At 37.3% G+C, this 14734-nt stretch overlaps 1 protein-coding gene across 7 annotated transcripts in view; it reads left to right on the top strand.

Moving 5' to 3' along the window:
* The window catches only part of PHC3 (polyhomeotic homolog 3), a 29560-nt gene that overhangs the window by 2305 nt on the left and 12521 nt on the right, over positions 1-14734 (top strand). For 4 of the 7 annotated variants that reach the window (XM_042797636.1, XM_042797675.1, XM_042797668.1 and 1 more), the window contains exons 2-9: positions 1038-1185; positions 1968-2126; positions 3567-3644; positions 5234-5392; positions 7696-7794; positions 10388-10628; positions 11966-12843; positions 14292-14442. In XM_042797636.1, the coding sequence (XP_042653570.1) occupies positions 1060-1185; positions 1968-2126; positions 3567-3644; positions 5234-5392; positions 7696-7794; positions 10388-10628; positions 11966-12843; positions 14292-14442 (1891 nt within the window). In that variant the 5' untranslated portion in view covers positions 1038-1059. The remainder of the gene's footprint in view (positions 1-1037; positions 1186-1967; positions 2127-3566; positions 3645-5233; positions 5393-7695; positions 7795-10387; positions 10629-11965; positions 12844-14291; positions 14443-14734) is intronic. The other 3 variants (XM_042797644.1, XM_042797659.1, XM_042797651.1) reach the window with 3 other exon arrangements.

Raw genomic sequence — 14734 nt, 5'->3', positions numbered from 1 at the left:
GAAACATATGCAGATGTACAATAGAATGAGAAGTGTGAGGTCCTGATGTGACTGTGTATCTGTTAAAAGTTTAGCTGTCCTAAGTCATCAGGAGCTACAGCATCATGTCCAGTTCTCTACTTGCAAAGTAGTCATGTTGTGAGAAGTGATGGTAGCAACCTGGCAGCATTGCATTCTGCTTTCAGCTGTGTGAGTTGAAACTCCTAATTACATTCCTGTTTGCAGCATCCAATGGGCGGTTTGTAAAGCACTTAGCAATGCTGCTTTTTTTCTAGTACATTGCAGTGCTCTCTGTTAATTTTCTGAGCCCTTTTTTTATTGTAAGAAGGAAACACATCTCCCTACCTGTTTTTTTTTTTTACATCCTTTTAAAAGCAATAAACAGCAACTATGCTATTTCCTGTTAATCATAATACTAATACTGAAAAAGAAACTAAAGTAAACACCCCTCATATATTGAGATATGAGATTAATTTCCTTTCTAAAGACAATGTTTTGAGAGAGAGAATGTACTCTGCAACAGAGGGAAGTCTCATAAGGCTGGGGAAGAATCATCAGAGATGCATAAATAGGTAGTTTCTTCCTTGACTTATATTTTGGGAGGTATTGCTGTAAAAAGTAAAAGCATTTTTCTCTACATCTTATCCATCCCTTTCCAAATAGGGCATGCTGTTAGTGATTTTTGCCAGGACCATTTTACTGAATGTACATAATGGTCAGCCAGCACTTTCTTGGGCTGTGCTGTGGGGAAGAGGGATGTGACAGTACTCCTGTGTAGCTTGCTGAATATCTTGTATGTATTCCTAAATTGGTTACCTATTGCTATTCTTGATGAATCCTGGAAGATTATAACCATGTCTCTCAAAAAATTCCATCAAGTAATAGCAAATGCTGCAAACTTTTCCATTTGAAAATTGTCCAGTATTCTATCTTGGCGAAGTTTAGATTTTTTTTTTTTTTTTTTTTTTTTTTTCTTCTCTTAAATCAGTGTGTACTAGCCTTCTGTTTGATAACCACTTTTATTTCAATCCTGCCAGGCTGAATGAACATTGTACAGCTATGGAGAATGAACCAAACACAACAACATGTTCTGCATCTACAACTACTATCACTACCACCTCCACTTCCCGGACACAGCTACCGCAGATCTCTGTCTACAGCGGCTCTGACAGGCATGCCGTCCAGGTACTGGGCTAGGAGATATTCTTTCTTGTACTGTACAGTGCTCTCAAATACAGACACTGCACCATACTTTACATAAGATCAACTTTACATTCTTAATTGCTGTCTGCTTTCTCAATATCTGACTTACTGGTTTTCAGAAGATACCGTTTACCGAAGAGTATCAGTCCACCTAAAAGTAGTGCAGGGTACAGACCTGCCTCCCAAATAAGGGAGGGGGAAATGCTATGCTAGAAAGTTTGGGGTTTTTGCCATTCTGTAAGGGTATGGATTATTAACATAAGACTTGACAAAATAACAGAAAATAAAGCGGTTTGTTTGACCAGCATTGACTACAAGGATCCAGATGTATCTGTGTGTGCGTGTGTGTAACTGCTGCTTTGGATCCAGATCCCTTTTGCTGTTCTTTAAATCAGGTCTCCTCAAACTCTGTACGGTCCATTCTGTTGGGTTTGATAACTGAGTCTCTCACATGCTATCCTGATCTTTCAAGAAGCAGAAGGCTATGTAGGACTTGTTGACAAGAACCTAGGAGGCTTGGATGTTGTGTTATGAATGATGCTGTATTGTCAGCTGATTGTCAGGCTTTCCTTGAAAATGTGAATATATTTGTTAACTGTAATCTGTGACTTGGTTGAGAACAGTGATGGAGCAAGTTCAGTATTACATAATTGGTGTGAAAAGAATTGATTTGGTTTTATTTCCTTGTAAAGGTAAACTTCAGCATCATGTCAGCATGGTGTGTACTTTGTAATTGTAATTAATTACCTACTAATTCATCACAGGTTATTCAGCAGGCCTTGCATCGTCCTCCTAGCTCAGCTGCTCAGTACCTCCAGCAGATGTATGCAGCCCAACAGCAGCATCTAATGCTGCAGACTGCTGCTTTGCAGCAGCAGCACTTAAGCAGTACCCAATTTCAGAGTCTGGCAACTGTACCACAGGTGAGAGCGAAGATTGCTGAAAAAGAATGGTGTACTACTTCCTAGCATAGGACTACAGTTCTAGAGCATTGTCAAAGATGATAATAACAGCTTAAGTGCCTGAGCTTAACGCCTCACAATAATTCACTGTTATATTTTAATGATTTTGTTATTTTAAATTGTATCTTCCTCCAAACTATTTGAAGGATTTTGTCCAGTGTTAATAGATGCTCCAATAGGCGACCATTCCATGCTTTATTGCATACATTATAATGCATCATGTAAATCATCAAACAGTAATAAAATAAATATTAAAAATAGGCTACTTCAATCTTTATCACATGAGTTTCTCTAAAAGTTGATGGGGAAAGCAATGAATAGCAATGTATCTTAGTGAAATCAAATAAAAGTAATGAACATCTGGTATCTTAGTGTGTTTTGCCACACATCTGGCTGCATTATAAATAATGGCAAAATTCAATTTTAACTCTGAGTGTGGAAATGTAGGAAGTAAATGACATTTCATTTCTGAAGCACAGCTTTTAACATTAGTGGACACTGGAGGAGACCCATTTTGAAAACTCAAGCAATGGAAAGATTTCCCTTGACCTCAGTTGACCTTGGATTTTGAATAGAGTCTTGCAGAGCTAGGTGGTTGTTAATGACTTTACACATGGAAATGCTGAGATGGAGTTACAGACCTCAGGGATGTAGCTGTTTTTTGTCAGAACTGTGACTGACTCTTCTATGATCCTGGCTTTTCCTTCTATACCTTTTCCATTAGATCATGGTAATATATTGATCGGTCATTTTTTTTGTGATGGATTTGTGTGTGCATATACAGTTACTGAGACAGCAAAGAAAATCAGTTTGAGAAGAGCTAAGAAGTTTTGGTATGCAATCTGTTAATACAGAAATCTAAATCACTGTCCCTGTGTTCCTCTGAAGGGCTGGAATAGTGTACAGTTATAGACACTAGATGGGCATACATAAATTATAATTCTAGAATATAAGGGTGTTCTTTGTAGCATTTATAAAGTTTTTTTTATTTTTCAAGGATTCTAATCAGAATAAAAATGATGTGAGTTTTAATAATGACAGTTTTAATGATGTCACATTTTAAGATCTGAGCACCATAGGTAGTGAGCTGATCAGTTAGCTCCATCATTAACAATTTGATAGGCTTTACCTCTGGTAGATATTTGTTCAAGTCTTCATCTGCAAGAATCTGAGTGCCTGAAATTGGGTAGGAATTCAAGGCAATTAGCACCTTGCAGATAGCATTCTGTAGTGCAGAGTGCACTTTGCTGAAAACTAATTCCACTGAGTAAAGCATTTTTACTGTTAACTCACAAAAAAGGTAATGGTAGGGAGGGATGTTTCTGATGGTTTATGCAATAATATGAACATCACCTAAACACTTTTTGATTTCAATATTTGACACATATTCTTGCTATTTAGGCAAGCCTGTCAGGTGGGAGGCAATGTACTTCCCCCACTGGGAGTGTCACTCAGCAGTCAAGCATGTCGCAGACCTCGGTACGTAACTGAACAAAGCCCTCCATCCATTCTCAACCCTTCTTGGTTATATAATAACTACTTGGAAAAGCAGAAAAGATTTTACTATTTAAGCTTATATGGTTAAAATCAGTATTACAGAAACAGTAAATATGTAAGTGTTGGCTGTGCTTCCAGCATCCAACAGTCATCCTGATGCGTGCTGCCAGCTGCTGTCGTTGCTGGCCAGCGTTGGAGGCTTCCCTGGTCCCAGCCTGCTCGTGGTGCTCTGAGGGGCAGTTGCTCACTCCACAAGCACTGTTCAGACCTCTGCAAGAGTCACTCCCTGAGCTTTCATCTCGTAGAGGATTTCTTAATAGATTTTTCATATTAGTTTCTTTATTCAGGAGACTATTGTAGGTTAAAGTCGGTAACTGTCATAAAGTCAAATCTGTGTATTAGTGATTACAGAGCACCAAATCTAAAGTATCTAAGTCAATGCTCACATTAGATATATGAAACTGATTGTTTATAGCACTCATTCCTTTATTGATTGTCATCTTCTATCATACATCTTTTATGCACTTTCAGTTACTTTATCCATATTCTAGGCATGTGCTCAGGTTTCAGTTATTAGCAGCTCTGTGTTCAATTCATGCTGTATTTCTTTAAGTGGCATCTTCAGACATATAATTTGCACAGTCTCTTATGTACAGTTCTACAGTTGTCTCCAGTAGGACTTTGTTAGTCCTGCAGACATCCTGCTTGTTAATCACGCCCTCAAGCTGTTCATGACTTCAGTGCATAGCTTCAGTGATTTAACTGTATATTTTTTTTTCTAAGCTCTCATAGCATTGCTTTGGCTTACAGTTGTTAGAAGTAAAATCATTAATTCATTAAATTTAGGAGGGAAAGTCTTTAAAGATGTCTGATGTTAAACTAACAGAATAATTGGGATGGGATTTTTCAAGGAAATCTTTTGAGTAAGTGATGAAAAAGAGCTGGGCACTTAACTCTGTTAGACTGGTCAGAAAAAAAAAAATAAAGAAAAAACCCAAACCAAAACCACAGCATCTTTTTGTTTGAGAAGATGCTAAAGTGCAATTGTTGAGGAGCATTTGATATGAAATCGTAGAAAGTTTTAGTCTCCAGTCACTTTTAAATATGTATCTGTAGAATGAGGAATCAAAGTCTATATATGGCAGCACAAAGGAGTGTCCTGATCAGGTTGCATAACAAGCATAAGAGAAGATATCAGTCCAGTCAGGTAATATAAACATTTAAAGATGCTTAAATATTAAAATTCAGATCTTTTTCTTAAAATATCACAAGCTTATGCTACATATTCTGTAAATTTCTATGAGGTATATTTTTCAGACTTCATAATAACATTGTTTATACTCCTAACTGGTTATTATTATTATTTACTGCAAAGTAGGTGCTTGCAGTTTAACATTGCAAATGTACAGTCTTGCCAGAATCCAGTTTTGTGATGATTGGCTCAATATATTTTTGATATCTTTACAGTTCAGAGGTTTCAACTGCCCCTGCCATTTTTGTCAAGGCTTTCTGGCTTTAGACCCTAGAATGAATGAATTTCCATGACAGAAGCAATATTTTTGTTTCCTTAGATTAACCTCTCCACCTCTCCTACACCTGCACAGATAATAAGCCGTTCACAGACCTCCAACACCACCAGCAGCAGTATTACCCAACAGACTATGTTGCTGGGGAGCACCTCTCCAACCCTGAGTGCAAGCCAGGCTCAAATGTATCTACGAGCTCAAATGGTAAGTTTTGATTACAATTCTGAAGCTTGGTTTTGGTCTGTCCCTGTTGTCCCCACACCATATCCCCCTAACCCTGCCAAAAAAACCCCACGCCTTAACTGTGTCAGTTTCTATTTTGTTTCTATAAATTATTTACAAATATTTTTCTTAAGTTTCAGATAGCATTGAGAATTTAGTCACTAATTTGTGCATACGTACCTTCTGATACACTGTAAACATCAGAAGTAAAAGGATTGCTATCTCTCGTGAGGTTTGCTCAAGTGTTTTTAGCCTGGTTGTGCTACAATTATTAAATTGATCAAATATGGGAAAAATAAAAAAAAGCACAACCGTCTTTTCTGTCCGTGTAGAAGGGCATACTGGAGTTTGTCTGTATTCAAGGTAGATGGTTTCCCAATGCACTGGTAGCATTCAGAATTCCAACTCTTGATTTAAATCTTCTTATATTTAACGAAGATTGTTCTTTGTATTATTGTCTCTAGAATTTGAGTTAATACGTAGCTTTCATTCTCTTTGGATTCACATGAAACTCGTGAGTCTTGCAATTTCCCATCAGTATGGCATTTCCAGTTCCTAATGGGCTACTTTGAAAAATCTGTTTAGTGATTTTTTTTTTTTTTTTAATTTAATACTTTCTCTAGTGAGTTGCATATGAATTGAACCTTACAATCTGTGTGAGATTTTATAGAAATTACTGAAGCAGTACGTAAATGCTCAAGTACCAATCAGTACTTGGTAAAGGCCAAAGACTCTATTACAGCTTGTGTGAGTTAACGACCAGAGCTTTCTAGTGTTACGTTCAACAACATGAAGTAGGAAGAATCATTGTTACACTACACTGAGGTTTGGAGCCAGAGGTTCGTGAATGCAGTGGTATATAAAATTAGATGCAAGTGTGAGTTCTTGCAGGAATTGCACCAAAGTAGTATCTTTGGGAAAAGGGTCCTTTGTTCTCTTTCTAAGATTTTTCATAGGCATGCACAGCAATGCTGTTGTGCTATGTTGTGTGTTTTTCTTTGGCTACTGTTTTCATATATGTTTATTGAAAACGTATTATAACTTGAAGATAAGGATTTAAAGATCAAACACCTCTTTATCCATTGCCTAGTGAAAGGATTTCTTGAGTCTCTGATTTGTAAACAAAACTAGATGCTGAATGCACCTAGTACTATTTAACAGAACAGGAGTTACCAATTCATTTCATGTCACTGCCTTTCAAGGTGTTTTAACAATTTAGTAGCTGAAGCAATATGAGGATGATGTGGCAGGTTTTTGTAGTAGCAATCTCTATAGCCTGGATCATGGATACAGTTTTCTTGTTCATTTACACTACATTTTCATCCAGATTCTCAATGTCAAATCCCATGCTTCTTTGAATAACTGCTTTACACTGCAGTTGCAAGAGAGAAACGTAACCTATTAGTTTCTGTTCAGAATGCTATTGCAAGAACATATTGCTAGCCTTAGTAGTTCAAATATCATACCTGTCTTTCAGTGTTTCTAGCTAAAATACTAGAAGTCATGTATTTTTCTTCATCACCAAGACCTTTCTTTTTCTGTAAAAAAGGTCAACTCTTATCTCTAACTAGCTCATAACAACAGCTTCATCACCAGCTCAATTAATTTCCAGATAAAAGCCTTCATGTTTTCTTCTTAACTGCTCCTTGAATTGAGATGTCTTTAAAAATATGGAAGACTAACAAATGGTCTTTCTTCAAAGCCTTCCATAAAGTTTGTTTTTGCTATATTGCCTATAAAGAAATTAATGATAGTTAGGTATGCTGGTGTTCTGAAGTTAGTCATTTCAGGCTGGTTGTATGATACCTGTTCTTGCTATGAAACTTAATTGGCACAGTTAAAATTCATGTAACAACTCTGCTTGTTAAATAACATTTTGACACACTAGAAGATACATGTTCTCTTTCTTTAATATGGTAGATATTGGGCTGCTCTTGTGATTTTTTTTTTTTCCTTTGTTTCACTCATTCATAATATTGGAGGGAAAGTCTTACTTAAAATGCTTGTATGAAAGATGATGAGTGTGTACATATATGAAAGTTTTCTCAATATGTAGAAAAAATATTTTACATTATTATTTTACATTATTATTATTTTCAGTGTTATTTGTTTAAGCTACCGTGATAAATTCTTCTTTGAGTAAGTTCATCTAAAAGTAAAAAAGTAAAGCTTAGAAGCTGTACCTCACTACATGTAAGTTATGTATCTCTCTTTAAAACACTGCATTTCTTTCAGTATTTTCAAGGTTTCAGACTGTTAACAGATACTTTTTTCTTGCTTAACAGCTTATTTTTACTCCTGCGACCACTGTGGCTGCTGTCCAGTCTGACATTCCTGTTGTCTCATCATCTTCCTCATCATCTTGTCAGTCTGCAGCTACTCAGGTAAGCTTATGTAAATTTAATAAAGGTATGTCCTTGGGTGAGTCCTATGAGTGAGTGGGCCAAAACTGAAAAGTAAGGAAACTTTGTGCTTAAGTTTACTAATAAAAACTATTAATGGGTACTGGTTATGTACAGCTTCAGTGCCTTCTGTTTGCCATCACCACACATTTAGAGGTGATCATGTTACGTGTAAAATTTGGATTCTGGATATGACATTTTAGCTCTTTATGATTAGCTCTCATCTTTATTACCTTGAATAACTTCATGTTATCAGCTGAACTTATATCACCTTTTCACTGCACGACATACTTGTTTATCATCTGGAAAAAATATATGTCATTGTACAGATCATTTACAGAACATATTAGTCAGTCTTCCGCTGTGAAAAGTGAATATTTATCTAATAAATTTATGCTGTCGTGAGAGATCTTCTATTTTAGCAGTTTATTTAAAAGCCTTTGATAAACAGACCTTATTTAGAAACCTTCTTGAAATCCAAGTAAATTATACCAGTTGAATGTTCTCTAACCTTATGTTTGTTGACCCCTTCAGAAGATTCTAATAGATGTGAAGACCTTAAAGATGTGTCAGTGTTCTGAGATAATGGTAAATCATTGAAGTTTGTCTTCCCTTTGCTTTTCCAGTAGATATGTGAGTTGGGCAGAGCTTGCTGGAATCTAGCTGTGTATTTATGCAGGGTGTTGAGCAAGCTCACAATGTTAAGGTCATCAGTTGAGCTTTTGTTGAAAAGTCAGACTACTCCTTCAGTCTTGGAGTTACCACGCTTCATTATCCTTTATCACAGCTGCCTCTTTTTCCCTCCAGATTCTGCACATCAAGTTTGAAAGTGCAGAGAGGTTACTGGACTGGCTAGCAGCTCTTTTTGCATCTGTATCTTTTTCAATCAAGGTAGAGATGTCAATAAAGTGTATCACTTTACAGTCTTGGTCCTTCTGTACTGCAGGGTTTTAGAGGTCCGTTTTGCACAAGTCTGCCTGGCTGTGCAACTTCCAGAGACATCATTGGAGAGGGATGGAAGAATCTCACCCCAGACCATTGAGCATTATTCAGTCAGTTGAGCTGCTGTGGTGGCACTGCCAAACTCAAGCCCTTCCTCTACCCTCTCAATGTTCAGTATTGCCCTGTTGCCAGATGTTGTTAACTTTGGTTGTCTGGTAGTTTCTATAGCAGCGGTGACATTGCAAAGATCCAGTTTCATCTGTAGTCAGTGATGCAATGGAAGAGCTTAAACACTTCATTTTCCTACCTTGGGATAAATATGTCCCTGTGGTTTCAGTCAGCTGGGCTAGAGAAGTGTCTTCGTTTACCATATCAGCAAACCTGAGCAAGTAGGCAATGCTAGTTAATAAGGAAAAAAAAAAATCTGTTTATATACATAGATGTGTATATTACACTTAGCCAAGATGTTTGTGAAGGTACGGTGTAGTGATCTCACAATATCATCTTCCATGTAGAAATACCAGAGAAACTCGGAAGTTTATCAATGATTAGCAGTGTCTCAGTGTCACCCCTAACACGGCCTGTTAGGTGAACTGATGCTTCTCTCCTACTTATTCTTCCTCCCTTCTGTTTTCATACTTCTTTTCTTTTCGTATGTTTCCCCCTCATGTATGACCTGGACATCTCAGATTAGTTACCTTATCTGCTAAGGTGTGCTGAAGGTTAATTTGTACTCACAGAGATAGGATTGCAGTAAATGCCTCATGCATGCCAATTAGGAAACAAACACTGTTGTCTTCAGAACAGGATTTGAATGTATCCTGTGGTAACACACTCAACAGCGAGAAGTAAAATGTAAACTAGGTGTTCATTACACAAGTAAGAACTGTTGAATGAGGAAGGGATTATGTAATCAAAATAGTGGATGCTGATAACAAGTAGTCGTCTTTTTCATGTAAAGTATAATGTAAATTAGTGCTACAAGGGTAGTCTTTATTCTTGAAAATAAAACTAGCTCAGCATGCAGGATTGGAAAGCTAGGATCATTATGTACAGAATCTGGCTGTGATATAACAGACATTAGTGAAAGTAATCACTGACTGATTTACATTTCAGAAGGCAAACCTTTTGCTTCATGTCACATCGGAGGTGTCATGATGAAAAGGTACATTAATACCACTGTAGAAAAAAAAGACATGGATAACATACAGCAGACTCTGGTCCCATTGACTACCCAAGGCTCTGGTTTATGTTAGTCTCTGGAAGCATACTTATAGACCACTTCTGCGGCATCTGTATAAAAATAAAATTACATTTGCTTAAGATGCTTTGTCATTCACTTTGAAGGCACAATAAAAGAGAAAAAAAATGCAGTTTTTAATTCAAATTAATGTAATGTTTAAAAGTTCGATAAGAAAAAGACTTTCATGTATTTATCAGTGAAGTAATTCAAGATCCATATTCTCTAAATTTCGTGGCTTAAAAGATATGCATATTTTTAACTTCTCATGTTTTTTGATCACATGGGATGAGAAGTATTACATAATGTTTTTTTTTTCTGTGTTTTTTTGCCTGGATGTTTGTCATAGATGTTTATATGGTTTGGGTTTTTTATGTTTCGCTCATTTCCCAGGTTCAGAACTTGACCCTGCGCAGTCAGAAGTTGGGTGTATTGTCAAGTTCACAGAATGGCCCACCAAAGAGCAGCAGTCAAACTCAGTCATTGTCTCTGTGCCCTAATAAACCTGTAACCAGTTCCAAGGGCAGCCAGCCAGATCCCTCAGAAAGCAATAGAAAAGGCGAGAGCCCAACTCCAGAGTGTCGGAGTACACCAGTCACACGGACATCAAGCATACATCACTTAATAACACCAGGTGGGATGAAAATGGAGCTATAAGAAAGTCATTTTAGTATGTTTGTATGTTTTGGTTCTGTCAGAGTCCAATGCTCTCAGACTGGGTTCCTTTAGATATTCCACTTTCATAGTGTTTAATGTTTAATAGTAAATTTACTTATTTGTTGATACTGGATGTTACACGAGATTTTGTTTTAGCAGAGCAATACAGCAGTGTTCTTAAATCACAATACAAGCACAATATAACAATTGCAATACAGAACTGATCCACAGTACAAACATGATTCTCATTACTCGTCTGTCTGTGTGGTCATTGTCAGACATGTCATCCCCAGTCTCTGAGAAGCAATACATGGGGTGAAATCACCTCAAGTCTCTTGCTGTCATCAAAATCCATAGGTAGTAGTGCCCCAGAATCTTGGGGTTTTGTATTGAGAGAAATCAAAATAAGGGTGCAGTTGGTTAGATAAGCACTTACATTGCACACAATGTATTTGCATTTTAGCTTCCTTATTTTGAAAGAGTAAGGATAGTCTAGATAATTGGTCTGAATTCTGTGGAATTTAGTTTGGCTTATCGGCAGCTTTTAGAGAAAGAGTAAGACTGTGAGGCAAACATTCTTGAGGTGTTGAGCCCTAATGCTCTTAGAACTCACTTCTACAAGGAAAAAATCCATCTTTGCTAGCAGAATAAATAATAAAAAGGACAGTTGTTTCTGAAGTAGGAAAGACAAAGCAAGAGGTTTGCATGTGGAGGAAAATACATGTGTGTGTGCTGTAAGGAATTACTAGTGAGTCACTGGTTCGCTTAAAGGTGATGTGATAGCTCTGGAAGCTGTGCTGTTTTCAGATTCATACCTTTCAGTTTTATGTTCAAGTTCTGGAAAGTACTTTGCAAGGTTTCAGTTCATACTGAACTCTTGTAATTTTGTTTAGTCTCTTTAAATTTTATTACCTAAACTTTAACTTAGCAGTTTTCAACAAATGCTGTTGATTTTAACATGCTTATGTCTTCGTTCCAGTCTGTTTCAAAGCAAGGGTTAAATCCATTTAAAGTTGCATGAAATTCTTAAATAAGCAAAGGCTGGGTCGGCAATAATCTTAGGACTATCACCAAAAAGATAGGTTTAGATACTTTTATATAGAAAGTACATATATGTGTCTATATATGTAAAAAGCATGGCTATGTTCCTTTAGTCAATGCTGCATTTTGCTTTGGAAATTTACATATTCCCCTAATAAATTGTTCTCGTGTACTGTATGCTGTCAAAGAAGATATTTCTTTTAATACTTTTAATAATGTTCTTTGGACTTAAAGAAATAAATACTAATTGTCAAATTTTTCCCCCCCTCACAGCTTCATATTCTCCATTGCAACCTCATTCTCTAGTAAAACATCAGCAGATCCCACTTCATTCGCCACCTCCAAAGATTTCCCACCATCAGCTGATATTGCAACAGCAGCAGCAAGTCCAGCCAATTGCACTTCAGACTCCGTCGGGTCAGGAACCCCCTCCATCACAGCACTGTCTACCACTTCCAAGCCACGGTCTTCCTCCGGGTCCCAGCAGTGTCCAGTCTCATTGCTCACCTATTCACATCCATCCTCCACCTCTGACACTATCTCCTACTCCATCCCAGTCAGCTCAGCAGTCAGTAGTGGTATCTCCTCCACCTTCTCACTCCCCAAGTCAATCACCCACAATAATTATTCACCCTCAGGCACTTATTCAGTCACAGGCAAACTCCCTCATGCCAACAGCTCTTCAGCCAGAGCAGACTGCTCCTCAGCAGACTACTACCAATCCAGTCCGACCAATTGCACAGCCACTCAATCTTCCATCACATCTTCCACTCCCATCTTCCCCCGCTGTACATATAGGGTCAGTAGATCAGCCCAGCTTAGTTTCCCCAGGCCAGCAGATTGTGTCCTCGACACCGCACCAGCAATATTCAGCCTTGCAGTCCGCACCTATCCCTCTTGCAGCTCCTCCTCAGCTGTCAACATCTTCAACCCAGATTCAACCACTGCCGTTGCAGTCTGTGCAGTCTTTACAAGTGCAGCCTGAAATTCTGTCCCAGGGCCAGGTTTTGGTTCAAAACACTTTGGTTTCTGAGGAAGAACTTCCTGCTGCAGAAGCTCTGGTTCAGCTGCCATTTCAAACTCTTCCACCACCACAGACTGTTGCAGTAAATCTTCAGGTGCAGCCCTCTGTACCAATTGAAACTCCAGTGGTAAGTGGTAATATTGCAGTCCTTTATTGTTGGCTTCTCTAAAGAGCTGTAAATCTGGCCCGTTGACTTCAGGTGGAGCTAAACCAGCTGCTAGACACAAGACCAGAAGAAACCTATTGATTACAGAAATGGGTTAATAAAACACTAGACATTTTCCTCGTTTATTTTTTTGGCTTTGTAATGGATCATCAGTCAAGGATATCATCCAAGAATCATGAAAGTGCAACTTTTGGATCTAAAATCTTATCTCTTAATGAAATTGCAGTATATCTTAAGTTTAAAAAGCAAGCAAATACACGTCAATATTTACATCAATGAATTTTGATAAATATACCATATGGACTGTAAACTTCTACCTCTTTGTTAATCCAAATATAATATAGGCGATCAAAATTTTGAGTAGGAGAGTCATCTCTATATTAGGTGTGAATAATCTGTATAGCAGATTATTAAGATAAGAGTTCTGCATAATTAATTTTGTATTAACATTGGAAAAATCCCCTTCATAAAAGAATAGGGAAATTTTGGATGCTGGCTTGGTGTTCCCCATCATTGCCATTTAATTTAATTCAGTGTTAGTCTCAGACGTCTGCAGTTTGTAACTGAAGGTTTCAGCTTCATTCCACAAACTAAAATCACGTAAAGTGAAACAGCAGTGAAATAAAATGATATGCAGATAATGCTGGCACTTAAGATGGCATTGCTAGGCTTTAGTGGTAACATGCTAATGAGATTAATTTGAGCAAAAGAATAAACAGGTCTTGTAGGCTTCTTTCAGGCTACCAATGGGTTAAGGAAGAAAGTGTGCTGTTTAATTTATATTGAGAGGGTAGTAATGATCTCAACTCTGATATTTCATGTAGAAATTGGGTGAAAGAGTAGAAGCCAGGTTTGCTTTTGACAAGGTGGTGTTTGACATCTAATCTGCTAAACTGGTCAGTAATTCACGTAAATTTACTTTAATAGTTTTGAGGAAAATACCTTACAATCTCTTACAACCACTAATACTTGGTAGTCTTGGTGTACTTTTCTGAAATACTCAGTTTGATTACACGGCTATATAAGATAAAGAACAATTTTCAGGCTTGTCTTTAAGTTATAAAGCTTGCGTTCTGCAGAAGTGTTTAGCTACAAATGTGTGTGTGAATAAATATACAGTAAGCTGCACAGATGAGACATTGAAAAAGTTAAGTTCTCTGGTCTGTTTGATAGGAGGACTGTGCCTCTTTATAGTTTGCTATTTGTAACAAAGTACTTTAAATTGCTTTCATGGACATTGTGATGTCCCCAGAGTTCATTGTTTTGTATGCAGTTTGGCAACTAGAATTTTATTAGGATATTAGCATATTTTAACTGGTAATTTAATTTAAAGACTGTATTTATGCAACTCTTTTAAGGTGTTAAGATAGAATGGAAATCTCTCTAAAGCAATAGTTTGTTGGATGCAGATTTACCAAGTGGAGAATGTATGTGAAGAAGAGATGCCTGAGGAATCAGATTGTGTCCATATGGCTAGAACACCTACACCACCCACTTTGTCTCCACCAGCCATAACCTTGGGGAATGGAGAGGCACTTAATTCAGAAGATCCTTTGTCAGGTGAGAACAAAAGTCAGACTAAGGTGGTTGTTCTGCTTAGAAGCTTCTACTAGTTATTGATGTTTTACAATAAAAATCGATGATTTTGATCTTTTTTATAGTTTAGTGGTATCATTTTTTTAAGTAGCGGAAACTGTGTGAAATACATTAGAAATCCATGTGATAGAGCAAATGATTCAGTCCCAAAGGTGTAGCTCATATATGTATTTGGATAATGTAGCACAGAAAATGCTTATTTGAGCTCTTTACCACATACTTTTATACTAAATCTTAACAAGAGTGTCAATCTCCA

The sequence above is a fragment of the Tyto alba genome, unplaced genomic scaffold (genome assembly GCF_018691265.1).
Source record: "Tyto alba isolate M040663 unplaced genomic scaffold, T.alba_DEE_v4.0 Super-Scaffold_10, whole genome shotgun sequence".
In the NCBI taxonomy this organism is placed as follows: domain Eukaryota; kingdom Metazoa; phylum Chordata; class Aves; order Strigiformes; family Tytonidae; genus Tyto; species Tyto alba.
Note: the sequence above shows the minus strand (reverse complement) of the source record. Positions and strands in the feature narration are given on the sequence as shown.